Source organism: Centroberyx gerrardi, chromosome 10 (assembly GCF_048128805.1).
Source record: "Centroberyx gerrardi isolate f3 chromosome 10, fCenGer3.hap1.cur.20231027, whole genome shotgun sequence".
Classification (NCBI taxonomy): Eukaryota; Metazoa; Chordata; class Actinopteri; order Beryciformes; family Berycidae; genus Centroberyx; species Centroberyx gerrardi.
This window is the reverse complement of record NC_136006.1, coordinates 20,170,397-20,184,192: the sequence shown is the minus strand read 5'-3', so window position 1 is coordinate 20,184,192 and position 13,796 is coordinate 20,170,397. Positions and strand designations below refer to the sequence as shown.

The window sequence follows — 13,796 nt, the reverse complement described above, 5'->3', positions numbered from 1 at the left end:
ATCTCAGAACATAGCAGATGACATACCTGAAGAGAGGCTTCCTCAAGAATCTCAAGATCCTCCTCCAACTCATTCCCTAAAAATAAATAATAAATGAATGATTTAGTCAAGATGTCATGCAGGATGAATTCAGTTCAAGTCATTTCCAGCAAGGAAATTCCCCATTTCCTGTTTTCTTACCAATAGGCAGAGCCAGGTCTTTCTTCATCAGAGCTGCAGCACACACACTGCCCAAGTAGGCCAATTCCTTCTCTAGCTGGATGATACCCTAAAATGCACACAATGCTTTGTCAAAATGGTATCGCAACATTCAGTGTTTTTCTCCCTGGACCAACACACACACATAAACACACCTAATCATGCTTCTCAGACACAAACAATCATTATCCAGAGAGAGCAGAATATATATGAGTTTCTCTACCTCATCAGGCCCGGGGTTGAATTCATATCCCACAGCCACACACTTGAAGCCATAGAAGCAGGCCTTCTCATCTTTCACGTAATCAGAGGCCGTTTCCAGTGAGAATAGAACTTCATTTCCTGAAAGCAGAGATGATGGAAAAACACAACTGCAGAACCAAGGAGAGACAGGTGGGCAAATTTCCGTAAGTAATCATGGGTAAACTAATGGCTGTTAGCTGTGGCAGGTGGCTTAGTAAAGCTTAATTAAGGAGATTAAAGCACACATGAGGATAATTAAGTTCAATGAACCAAGATTTATCTGTATGAAACTTCCTCGTTGGTGGGCTTAGAATGGAGTCACTGACAAACTCAATCGCTCTGTTTTCCTTACTCATGTATGCTGCAATATACAGCTGCAAATTTTATCATAAATATTACACAAATGCATGTAGAAACTTCAGGTTAATTGTGTATTTCAGTTATCCGTTTGGGTCTTATGAAGCTGCATGGTCAAGGAAGGCAACAGTTGGAACTGCTTGGCCTTTCTTACCTGGCAGAACCAGGACGGTGGTTGGCCAGCCTGTGGCGCCAGAGAACTTCTTGAGCTCAGTCCAGGTGTTGATGGTGTCATGGGGCAGTGGTTTGCTCCCCAGGCCAGACAGGTGGAGGATGCGGCTGGGGATGAGCAGGCGTAGGACGTCCTCTGGCTGGGCAGTGCCACACTGAGGGTCAAACTCAATGGTGGTCCAGCGGACACAGTCTGGGAATGATACCTGAGGAGGGCAGAGATAGGGCAAGACCAGTTAGAACAGAAATTATATTTATGTCGCTTTTCTTTCAGAATAGCATTTTTTTGGTGCAGGAGAGTTGCTAATCAGGTAGTATGCCAAGTTATACCTTACCCTGTATTGTGTGACTCCAGCTTGCTTGTAAGGGTGGTCACTCTCGATCACAGAGTAGTGGCTGGAGGTCGTGCAAGCTGATAGGCCCTGCTCAGGCTGGTTGCCTGTGGTGCTGTCCGTTGACTGGTTGGGATTAAAGGTGGGTGGGGCATATTTCTGGTTGAGGGCAGAGACGGCAGGTAGCAGCTCTTGGACCAAGCCAAAGACTTCAACTGCAGCCTGGAGGAGGAATGGGAGGGACAATTCACCACAAGTCCACATCAGAGTGTGACAATTCAGAAGTTAAAAATGAAAGAGGAAGGGTTGCAGTCCTACTCCTTGTGTGTTCTCTTACCTTAGGTACGGATGCAGCCACGGGGCCAATGTAGGCCAGAATGAGGGGAAGCAGCATGGAGAAGAGGCTGGAGGAGCTTAGTAGCTCGGGAATGTCTTCCGCTGGAGACAACAAGGGACATAGATAAAACCATCACAAAAGATTTGATCAAAATTTTCTGCAAGTGGTCAGCTTTAAGTAAGTCAACTACCTGCAACTAACCCGCCGGGCTACTTTGTAATACAGTTGTAAGTTTCTTGGTCGTCTTACCATCCACAGCAAACGCCCTGTGCAGAAGGTCCTTGGCAGCTCTGACCACAGCGCTGACCACAGACAGAGCTCGGCTGCAGTTCTTGTCCTCCTCATTGGCTTTGCTCAGCAGCTGGGACTGGAGGTCCCCATCGTACTCACTCCTACAGCCAGGAGACAAACTCAAATCAGAAAGAGACAAACATTTGGGACATTAATATAAGACATTAGAAGATGCTGCGTTGGTGTGTACCTGTAGTAGAGAATCTGTGGGATCTGTCCTCTGGTCTGGTTGGTCCCGTTGCTGCTCAAGCTGCAGGTGCTGAAGGTGAAGGACACACCATCAGAGCATTGCACCGTGGTCATACCGCCGTCCCCATTGGCTGTCCTGCTGCCATAGTTTCGCAGGCGGACGGCATACTTCACCCCTTCCTGCAATACGAGTTCAACAGATGTGTCACATGCTAATAGCTGTGTCTCAACATCAAACCAGATGTGTATTGTTTTGTTGAGATCCTATGTACCTTGAGTGGCACTGCTTTGTCCAGGCGAATCTCAGCAATATCAGTGGGGGAGTCATCAGTGCTGTAAGTACCCTTCACCAGCTCTAGAGACGTCCACCTGTGGGAATGTGCCGAGTCCCCTGGGTGCTCCGTCTGGGCCTGGAAGGAGAGAGAGCAAAAACAGTAGAAATTAGTGAAATGCCAAAGGCTGAAAACTGGTAAAGGTAGTGAAGCAACAAGAGAGGACATGTAAAATGTAATAAAATGTAATCTGAAGTTGATCTATATCTATATATCTCTTACGTCATCAGCGAGCACCTCCAGTTCGTACTCGTGGATGCCCCCTCCTCCGTAGACGCAGAAGCCCACCAGCACCACGCCGGGCTTGTCCACTGTCAGACAGATGGCATCAGGAGAGCCATTGCCCGTGTTCCAGCTCCGGCCCTGGCTCGTTTTGGTGAAACGGTTGGGAGTCGCCTTCACAGAGTGCAGCGAGTTCAGCCCATCCACCTGATGAGCAAGGACACATAAAGGCTTGTAGCCAAATACTAAAACCTATCATGTAAATATTAGGGCTGCTAGAAATATTTGAGGAGGTCCAGCAGATATACAATCAAGTTTTATTCCAGATATTCGTAAAAACTGCAACGCTGAGTGTAAATTAGGTTCCATGTCCTCTATATAGGCCTAATGGTCATCCTACAATCAAAGCAGCATGCATACCACCAGGTGGCAATATTGAGGACAAAGAAAAAAAAAACACAGCAGGCTATTTCAAATATTGCTGTACACAGCAATGGATGTTGTCCAAATGTGTTTGCTGCCAATGTCCTTCATTTAGAGACAAAGACAACGCGGAGGAAAGAATGGACAGTCTCTGGTGTAAATTGTATCAAACAAACACATCACAGGGATGTGTGGCATGTGTTTAATAATATAAACTCTATTTATATCAACTAGCTGACTACACAGAGAGTCAGACATTGTTGCAGAAGAGGATATCCAGGTGCTCTAGAGAAGAATAGTTGTTTCCCTGACAACAGACTGGGGAGAAAAACACAGTGGTGGCTGGGGCTGTCGTCAAGACAACCAGCCTGTGACGGTTGCTATGGCAATGGGAGCCAAGAGTCCAGACTGCAGTAAATGGGTATGCGTGTGAACGGAGAGAGTGATGGAGCGATAACTGAATGAAGAATGAGTGAGAGAGACAGACATCACCACAGGGCCTATCCCACCCCCTTCATGACTCAGCATCCCATAAAAACAATGGAGACAATCCAATGCCCCCCTTTTTGTTAGTGTTGTTTGGCAACAGTGAAGACACTGCCTGCTGCCAAGCATGAGTTGTCCCTTTGAAAAGGCTAATTGAGAACAATACAGCTGTAGGTGGGGAGATTTGGAATGAGGAAGAAAGGAGGGGAAAGGAATGAGGAAAGGCTTGCATTCTGGCTGACAGATCTCATCATCAATGAACATCCACACCCTGTATGGCTGTATTTTGAGGACCAAGCAATGTCTAATTTGATTGGGACAGAATTGGGGGTTGATTCAATTGTGTTCCAAGCTGATCCAAAAATAGAACTGAATGTGGCAGGGGAAAATAATTACAATGTACATGTCCAGCACAGAGGCAACAGAGGTTAAAAACAGAAGAGACATTACAGATGACTGTTTATGTGCATGCAAGACAATAAATGATGTGATTGATTGATCTCCATAGGGAATTTCTCTTTTCGTTTGCCCCCCTCGACGGGGAGGTCAGAGGGCATGGTCAGCTACAGAACAGCTCCCATGGAGCTGGTAGGGATTCAGTGTTTTGCTCAAGGACATTTGAGCGGGGTGGATGCTTGCCAACAGAAGGCCCCCATGCTGCCCTAAAAACTAGCCTGTGTGTGTGTGTGTGGGTTACCTCAGAGCCCAGAGCAGAAGCGGTGAGCTCGGAGACGATGGAGGCCAGCAGGCCGCAGGTGTTGGAGACCAGGTGTGGAGAGAAGAGCTCCACCTCCTTCCTCAGACTCTTCCTCACTGGCAGCACCACAATCACCAGCATCTTTTCCAGAACCTCCCGGAAACTGGTCATGCCCATCAGGTTCTCCTCCGTCTGAGCAGGAGTAAAAGAGAGGACAAATATGATATCACTGTAATGAGCCTTATCTAACTTGTCTTGGTTATTTCGAGAACAATGGGATAGCTTTTGGTCACAGGCAACCATGTTCTCGGGGGTTCAATGAAATCTTGCATCTTTAAATCATTTCCTGGGCCACTGACAGCAGCCTTAGGCAGGTATTCACCATTTAGAAGTGAGGGTACCTGATGTTGAGTGATGTGCAAAAACGTGCTTGCTACTCACGTGGCTGAGTTTCTCCATGTGGGCCACCAGCAGGGGGAAGCGGTGAGCGAGGGCCGAGTCATTCTCTGTGCTGACTTGTTTGACCAGTGAACGCAGCAGCACTTCCCCATCATATGCGATGGGCAGGATGGACGTCAGCTTAACCGAGGTGTTGCACAGAGCTGACATTACCGCTGCCAGCAGACGGCTGCTGGACGTGCGAAAGTTGGCCTCAGCAATGTCCTGAAATACAGGGAGGACAACAAGAATGAAGCTCTTATTTTATTCTTTTTCTAACACTTCTCTCTTACGTGTTCATTCTAAAGTCATAGGAATATTGCCATGGCCTTTGTGCTCCTTACTATTGGATGTTTGTAATTTTCTAATACTTTAGGTGTAATCTACTGTTGCACTCATTGGTAAGTCACTCTGGATAAGAGTGTCAGCTAAATGCCTAAAATGTAAAGTAAAAGTAAGACTGAGCCCACTGTATGTAGTAGAGAATGTGTAATTAAAACCATTTATAAACGCAATGATTACTACACTATTTCCAAGCGCTCTAAACCATCCTTTGGCATTTAATTCCAAACTACTTCTTAAGGAAAATGAGGTGGTCTGCCCTTGGCTCCCTATCTGACCTGGTCCAGGCAGTTGAGCAGGTCACACAGGCAGGCCCACTGCAGAGCCGGGGTGGGGTAGAAGGAGTGGAAGCAGGCGGTGAAGGTGTTGTGGCACTCCTGCAGCACAGCCTCCAGCAGGGTGAGAGGCTGCGACAAGTAGCCCTGGGGGTCGTTGTCCAGCTTGGTCAGGCAGTTGTCCATGCCTTCTGACAGGATCTTCTTCAGTAGGCTGCGTGTCTTCCCCACGCACTCTGCCAGCTTGCTTGACTCCTCCACCACAGCCTTGGTGCTGGCTGGAAATCAAACAACAGAGCGATAGTAGGATCTAGTCAGGATGTACTCTCTAACTGAAGAGTTCTATTCAAATACATCCATTTTGGAATAAAACTAACTGAAGTTCATCATTCAATATCTCTAAAATATAGAGGATCCAGTCTGTAAAGGTATTAACATTTTGTAAGCCAAAGACTTAAGTCACCTACTTTCCTTAAAAACACCTATTTTTAGTTGTACTTTCCTTTTCCACAGAGAATGAACCATTCCTTTTCCAAGGCTAAAATGCCATTTCATTAGGGTCTGTGTGCTCCTACCAGAGATGGGGAAGATCTCACAGATGTAGACCCTGAGCAGGCGGAGGCAGCAGGTGCCAACGAAGCGCAGCCTCTCCAGATCCAGCAGGGTGGCTGTGTACTGGAAACCCTTCAGGCCTCGCAGCTCCTCCACACCCAGTACCAAGGTGGTCCAGCTCCAGTGAAGGATACTCAGCAGAGACTCAAAACACTCCTAGAGAGAGAGACAGACACACAGACATGTTGACTGCACTGTCTTACCCGTCAAGACACTAGCAGACAGAAAAAGAGGAGAGGCAAAACACTATTCAAAAAACAGAGATAGTACTCACCACTGAGACTGTGCGAGCGAACGAGCGTTTCAGGATATGGACAGGCTCGCTGGTCTGCTGCTTCCCTTTAGAAGCGTTGCCATCATTTGATGGAAGCCTAGGGTTAAAATATTGAGAAACAAATAAAAAACATTTACTTGTCTATAGACAAAGCAGGCTGCATCACTGTTCACAGAATGTAAGAAATGAAAGAAAGTCACAGGTCACTTGCCTGTACAGTAGCTGAGGTATTTGACCGGCATTAACGTCAGTACCGTTGTTTGACTTCTTAGAGCTCTTGAACTGAAAGACCACACTATAAGCGAGAAAAACATAAACAAGAAAAATTAGCTAAACCCTGTGGCCAATATTCCACTTCAAATACAGTATGTTTAACATCATTTACCATCAACTGAAATTTGACCAGATAACATATATGGCAAAAGTACAGCATGTATTTGTAAATACAGTAGGTTAATCTATATTGCGATATCTGTTTTACCCGTCATCAGTAGTAATGGTCGCCTGTCCGTGGGAGCCACAGTCACTGCTGGGCCCAGACACCCTGGCCCAGGCCACATACCACCAGCCCAGCTGCAGCAGCACCGGCTCATCAAACATCATGGCATACTTCTCCCTAAGAACAGAGAGCCGGACATGCTTCACTGTCAAATATCAGGATCATACCGCTCCATTACAGTGTTTTCCTTTATGTACACTCCTCTACTATTGAGAAGAGAAGGGAATCATGAAAATGTAAGGTTTTAATGACATAGATTGGTATATCAAGTGTACCTGGCAGCACAGTCATAGGCCAGCACGTCAGTCTCAGCCAGCAGATCACCATCTGTCTCATGATCGCCCCCATCAGGCCCCAGCTCAAACAGCTGCATGGCAACAGTAGCAGTTAAATACAAATGTCTCCTTGAAAGACTCACTGAAGGCCGGGATCACACTTAATGCGCTGAATGCATTACTCTCCAATGGAAGTTCATTCATTTCAGGTGTCGCATGCGTTGGAATTTTTCTACTTATGCAAGGATTATGCAAGTGTAAACTAAATGTATATATATATATATATATATATATATATATATATATATTGTTGCTCATGTTTTTGCTAGCTCCGTGAAGGTTTTGTGAACAAACAACAATTGATACCGTCATCTAATCAGTTTAAATTCAATGCGTTTGAGAGATGCCTTTGCCAGAGATTAAGTGTGATCCTGGTGCCATTCAAGACTCACAAAACTACTACAATGAAAAAAGCAAATGCTTTAAATAAACATGGAGCGAATGACTAATATATCCGATGTCCCTTGGGAGAAAATATGTCGCAGGACTGCTCACCTTGATCTTGGCAGTGTACTCCCCTCGACCCCCGAACAGGCCCAGCCCACCCAGCAGGATGTCTGCATCGGCACAGAAGCGGATGGCCTCCACAGAGTGGGCCGAGTAGCCCCAGCCACCACCGTGACCTACAACATCACACATGGGATCAGTCAGGCTCTGCAGGGTACAGCTGCATCGTTCATATACTATGAGTATTTCCCACCACTATTAACTAGGGGAGATGATTAACTGATTTGAATCGGGTCGTCAGCCACGTATCTATGAACCAGCATCACAGATTCAACAGCTTTGATTCGACAGCTTGGAGGTTGGTGGGGGGTGGGGTTGTGATGTGCCTGATTCTTAAATAGATGGGCCTGACTCAAAGATATGATGATTAAAAGATTAGCCTAAAAAGAATTGAATAATTCAACGGACCAGAGAAAAAATCTGATATCATATAATCACATTACGTCAAATCAAAGCATAAATAGCCATTCAAGTACAGTATATCTCCTAGTAGATCTCCTGTCTATATCAAAGACACAATGTAGAAAATGAACAAACTGTCCACTTACTCTCGAAGCGGTTGACCACACTGTAGTCCTCTTTGGAGTAGACCTTCATCACAGCCTGGGTCTCCTCCTCTGCACTGGCTACACCCATCTTCAGCTCCTGCATGGCCGCTAGCGTATCCAGGCACCCTGATCAGATACACAAGAGTACCTCCTCTTAGCATTAAATGATGCCCAACACAAAATGTTTATAGTTAAAGCATTCCTGTACACACATAATAACACTTAACCATATGCAGAGCCGTCTGTTTCTTAAATCAACTAGATAGTGCTATGATTTCCCTACAATTATCTGGAAAAAAACTGTCAAAAGAAAGGAGTGACAGCAGAATGGAAGTAGCAGACTAAAGCAGTGGCTCCCAAGTTGGGGTGCAGGGACCTCCAGAGGTCCTTAAGAGGGCTCCACAGGGTCCAAAGAAAATGTGGGATAGAAGCATTTCACTATTATTTCACTCACTAGAGGTTAGTAAAATGAAAGAAGTTATAGGGATGACAATTTCAATTATAGGTTTCACTGCCCCTTCTCTATAGACTGTCATGCAATTCTATACTAAATCATAATTAACAACACTTCTTTTCCAATGGGGGTCCATGGGAAGAGTAACAAATTAACTTTTTTTGAGACGGCATTTTTGCCCCCTTGATCTGATTTTTAGGGGAATTTTGGCCCTTCTTGGGAGCAATTTTACTGAACTATGAAATAATACATTTGTATTGCATGCTGGCAAATAACCACTCAATTTTGTACCACTAAGATTTGTTTCATTTTAAATCACAATATACCACAAGTCCCACTGCTGGAAACTGGCAGCAGGCCTTACAGAAGATGGTACTGTTTTCCCACTCTCTGTCCCCAACCAGTCTGTCTTCCATCCCTCCATTGTTGAGGTTTTTTTTAATGATATTGGATGTTTTATTTTTTGATGATGCAGTGGTTTGTGTGGGATCGGCATTTTCTCCCACTGCTGGCTGCATGGTGCCAACATTTTCTACTGCTTCAGGCTGCGTACTGGTCGTTTTCTAATCAGAAACCACTCCATTTTTCTCACCCAGAACACACTGGAAAGAATCCCCCCGGTCATAGGCTCCCACACATCACCTATGATGACCCATGGGGGACAGTAGTCGCATTCAAGTGTGAATATTTGACAACTCAACAAAAAAAATATGAACAAGGAGAAATGCTAAAAAAGGCTACTCCCCTCGCCATTTTACACATTTTCAAGGAACGTTTTTCCCTAAGCCCCTGTTCATTTCTGACCCTGTCTGTGAGCTATTGCTCATCTATTTGAGGGTCCATGACATTAAAAATCTAGGAACCCCACAGACTAAACTACCTGCTCTTATGCAACAAAGCTGTCATGTTGCATTCTTTGAAAGGTGAACCTTTGCAACATTTGTGTTGTAGCTTTAATGTACACACAGTACACTAAAGAGTATATGTCAAGAGATTTTGCTGCATGGCTTGTGTAGATGATTACCCAGGATGTGTAGGGCTCCGTGCGAGCGAGTGGTGGTGGCATGCGATCCAGAGGGCAGCGCCAGCTCTGGGCTGAGGATGCTACAGCGAGCCTGCAGGTCTGTAGCAGAGGGCACCCTCGCATCAGCTATCACCGCATTGTAGCACCACATCTCCCTCGAGGCTGGCAAGAACCTAGACACGCACAAAGGGCATGGTCAGGGGTTAGACACAGAAGGGTTTAAAAAGCAGAAATTAAGCTGTCAACAATCTATCTGCAGGGAATCTGAAGCTTTAAAACAGGGGCTGAATACAAGTAATTAGTACTTGGGGATGGTACATTGTAATACTGGATAACTGAAATTAAATAGAATAATAGTATTATACTGAGGGATGTGATGACCATTGTGGGTTGCCCTTGGACTGACCTCCATATGACATCATACACAGGATCGAGACAGAGGCCAAAGCCCTGCAGGTCCTCCTGCTCAGAATCATTGAAGGTCCGGCAGCTTCCATCCATCTTGTTGATAAGCAAGCATTTGAATGGAGGCGGCTCAGACACAGAGGTGGGCACCAGGCCTATGATGTGTTTGCTGGCAAAGATCTCTGAGGTGGCGAGGACATGGGAGTTGATGAGGGCCTCGTCGATGCGCAGGAACGTCTGGTCTCCGCTGGCACCGATCCAGGTAGCCTTTCGTCCATATTTGGCACCAATGTTGGGCATGGGAGATGGCTTGGCGTTCCAGTAGGGCATGTCTAGGATTGGTCGGCCCAGCTGTCCTTTCTGCAAAACCAAGCGAGACATATTCACTCTCCAGGTAACTCTGTTATCAACCACATCAAAACTATTAAATATACAGCAACGGATGCCCAAAGGCCTGCTCCATAATGTATGAAATTTGGGGGATAAACCAAAAAGGAAGTATCATATTTCAACAGGAATTCTGTACTCTTGGAAAAACACATTCAAATTATAAAAAAAGCTCTAACAAATAAAAAGCAGGACACATAAAACAGTTTCTCACATGGTATCGAGGACAATGTTTTGCTTACCGAGAAGCTGCCAAAGGTGAAGACCTGCCCGTCCATGAGGAGCACAGCTGTGTGGTTACTGCCTGCTGTCACCTGGACACTGGGACCTGGGAGGGCCTGCACCAGGGTTGGAGAACCCCTAACAGGTAGAAACAATAGCTTAGGTGGTGTGTCTGTGTGTGTGTCTGTGTCTGTGTGTGTGTGTGTGTGTGTGTGTGTGTGTGTTTGTGTGTGTAAGTCATCTGTAGCAGTACTTACCTGGAGTTGACATCCCCATGTCCAAGCTGCCCATGTTGGCCATAACCAAAGGTGTAGACATCTCCATTCTCCATCAGCACCACTAAAAGGCAAGATAATCACAACTATCAACGTGAGTGCAATTTCACATACACATACAAGTAATAGTTTGGACACACACGTTTTTCTTTAGTTTTACTATTTTTCATGTTCTGTGTTACTTTCTCATTTTCTTTATAGTAAAGTCAGTCTTTGACCATTTTTCTTGAAAGAGAATGTCTGATATGCAGACAAGGCTACTTAACATTAAGCTCCACCACCCACACCATCCCCCATTTTTTAATCAAATACCACAGAGGAAGACATCAGAGGAAGCAGGAAGTGGCTAACAGGAAGCGGCCATAAGGGAAGTGAACCTACCGGAGTGGTGGAAGCCGCAGCTGACCTGCACGGCCCGCATCTCACAGTCAAATCTCACCGCCCCTGGAGGGTAGGTGGTGATTTTACTGGCATCCTTCTCTCCTCGCTCACTGCTACCATCTACAAGGCAAACAGTCAGTCAGCACAGATAGAGGAGGGGGGGAGAGTGAAGATAAAGCTGCAACTTCAGAGCCCCGAGGTGCATGTCTCTGCACAGTCCTGGGAAAAAAAAGGATCTGGAAGGAGGAGTGGGTTCAACAAAGAATAGGAGGAAAATGGGAGAGCATGCTGAAAAAGGAAGGAGGGAAGCAAAACCTCTACAACAGAAAGGCTTTTGGAAACCAGCCCCATTGAGAGAACTCTTCTCTGTGTGTGTGTGTGTGTGTGTGTGTGTGTGTGTGTGTGTGTGTGTGTGTGTGTAAACTGATGTAAACTGTGTGATGCTGTTTGAAGTATGTGGCAAACCTGGTTAGGTATGATGTCATGGATTGGATGCTTTCTGTGTACAATGAGGAGGGAAGCTGGTTTACCCTGAGCCTTGTTTCAGAGGTTATGGTAGTGGTGTGTGAGGGGAACAAAGTAGATAGAGGCCCATGCATTACAGTAAATACAATGTCTCTGAATATCCTTTTGGACCAGGGACCAGCTCATTGTGGTTGAACTCCTTTGAAAACATCTAAAACTAAGACCAGATAGGTGATATCTGTTTTAATTGGTTTAAGTTGAATAACTGACCTTGTCATAAAATATATCATAAACCTTGCTGGTCCATGGCCCAAGGATCTAAAGGGTAAGGTTGAAAGTTCAGCTCATGGACACAACTCTCAGTGACAGTGAGTATAAACAACTGCATTTAATTGGCATCTGAAGCACCCTGAATGCTTCTTGGAGGTCACCGAAGGGAACACCAGTATATCAGTATGCCGGTGGAGGGGATGTGGAACACCCGTTCCTCTTCAGTAGTGTAATCCCATGAAGTGGGCTGCTCAAGGGCAGTATCTCAAATAACCTAGCCTTAGCAGAGAAAACCTATTTAGTGAAGCCAGTACAGCCTCAATCCCTAAAGTGACAGTAGGAAGGAAACCGCTGCCGCTCTGAAATCTAATTCATTGTTTCCTCATTGTTTCCAGATATAACAGTGGGACATAAAAACAAACTATTTATACTTAACACTGATTTTCCATCCGGAAAGTTTTCAAACAGGACCTGTTCAGTTACTGCCTCACATCCTAAAAATATATGTTTTAAAACTAGCAACTCTGCTTCCCTCCTCTCAGATCTGTCCCATAATTGTCAGCTTGTCGTTTATCAAAGCCTGCTCTCCCCATTGCCTGCTGTTTCATCTGCTTCTAATGCTGCAGTGTGGCCCATGGAGTGATGAATCAGACGCTCAGGGAGTGATGGCAAATCCAGTTAGACTGGGACATTGATTTCTATTTAGGTCTAAACAAAAGCACTGGGCAGAGCAGGCGTCCTACTCCAAGGACTAGAACCAGAAACCAGAAGAGGAAATAACATAATAGACAAAATCTTTATTGTCCTTCTGTCCTTTCTTATGTGAACACACTTGTCAGAACACCCAAGTAAACAATCAGTATATATTCAAAAGGGACTTTCTACAGAAACCATCCTGTTGAAGATATTTTCCTTTACCCCAGCCAAAAGACTTCACATCCATTTCTCCACTGTGGGTCAGAGTGAGTGAGACCTTCCTGCCAACAGGCTTCATTGTTTGTTACCATGAGATCTGGTGAAGACATAAGAGTCCTGCCTTCAGAGAGTGAGAGAGGAGGTGGGCGGGACAGCCAGATTGGGAGGTGAGTCAGAGGGGTGTCTCTGCACCCGTTGAGTTAGGTAGTGAAGACCGTAGTACCTTTGTGCTTGTCCCGTTTATGCCTTAGGGCCTGAAGGGGTCTTATTCTGGCTAGGGCCTGCTCACGCTGGTTCATAAATATGGGGCCGGGGAAAACAAGGGGGCCTGGGGGAGAAAGAAACTTTCACATGCATGCACAAGGCTTACAAATGGGAGAGAACACATGGTAATACTACAACACAACAACAATACACACACACTGCAAAATTATAACAGACACAAGCAAGGGGGAAGTCACCAAGGCACAACACCCAAGCTCACAACAGCACCTGAAGGCGTGCTCTATAAGAAGCTAAAAGGGATGGACATACTGTTTGTAGCTTCAGCCTTTTAACACTACTCCCCTCCCTGTGCATATCTTGAATTCTCTATATAGTAATGACAACCTCCTAAGGCCAACAAAAACACACACCCTGCCCCTACACACCCTCCCATTCTGTCGCTCTCTGTCTAGCTCTGTCCCATACCTCGGCCCTCCTCCAGCCTGTGCCGGCGGTTGATCCTCTGCCGTTTCTCCTCCTGGCGGATCTGAATGTGCTCCTCGATGTTCACTCCTGGAGGGGGAGGGACAGGCACAGCTGAAAACACAAAAGGCCCCCGGTACAGGCAGCCCAGACAGGATGCAGGAGGTGGAGAGAAGACAGGGCAGAGCAGAACAGAACAAGAC

General features: G+C 45.8%; 1 protein-coding gene across 11 annotated transcripts in view; it reads right to left on the bottom strand.

The window, feature by feature from the left end:
* The window catches only part of mycbp2 (MYC binding protein 2), a 63,494-nt gene that overhangs the window by 25,990 nt on the left and 23,708 nt on the right, over positions 1–13,796 (bottom strand). For 7 of the 11 annotated variants that reach the window (XM_078286280.1, XM_071923592.2, XM_071923590.2 and 4 more), the window contains exons 17-43: positions 13,597–13,707; positions 13,130–13,234; positions 11,257–11,376; positions 10,858–10,939; positions 10,621–10,738; positions 9,993–10,351; positions 9,587–9,759; positions 8,109–8,234; positions 7,549–7,676; positions 6,994–7,085; positions 6,701–6,835; positions 6,431–6,514; positions 6,220–6,316; positions 5,909–6,101; positions 5,337–5,611; positions 4,720–4,941; positions 4,279–4,470; positions 2,673–2,879; positions 2,391–2,528; positions 2,120–2,298; positions 1,888–2,030; positions 1,639–1,739; positions 1,305–1,523; positions 953–1,175; positions 422–540; positions 181–268; positions 27–76 (exon numbers count right to left, since the gene is read on the bottom strand). In XM_078286280.1, the coding sequence (XP_078142406.1) occupies positions 27–76; positions 181–268; positions 422–540; positions 953–1,175; positions 1,305–1,523; positions 1,639–1,739; positions 1,888–2,030; positions 2,120–2,298; positions 2,391–2,528; positions 2,673–2,879; positions 4,279–4,470; positions 4,720–4,941; positions 5,337–5,611; positions 5,909–6,101; positions 6,220–6,316; positions 6,431–6,514; positions 6,701–6,835; positions 6,994–7,085; positions 7,549–7,676; positions 8,109–8,234; positions 9,587–9,759; positions 9,993–10,351; positions 10,621–10,738; positions 10,858–10,939; positions 11,257–11,376; positions 13,130–13,234; positions 13,597–13,707 (4,079 nt within the window). The remainder of the gene's footprint in view (positions 1–26; positions 77–180; positions 269–421; positions 541–952; positions 1,176–1,304; positions 1,524–1,638; positions 1,740–1,887; positions 2,031–2,119; positions 2,299–2,390; positions 2,529–2,672; positions 2,880–4,278; positions 4,471–4,719; positions 4,942–5,336; positions 5,612–5,908; positions 6,102–6,219; positions 6,317–6,430; positions 6,515–6,700; positions 6,836–6,993; positions 7,086–7,548; positions 7,677–8,108; positions 8,235–9,586; positions 9,760–9,992; positions 10,352–10,620; positions 10,739–10,857; positions 10,940–11,256; positions 11,377–13,129; positions 13,235–13,596; positions 13,708–13,796) is intronic. The other 4 variants (XM_071923588.2, XM_071923596.2, XM_071923589.2 and 1 more) reach the window with 3 other exon arrangements.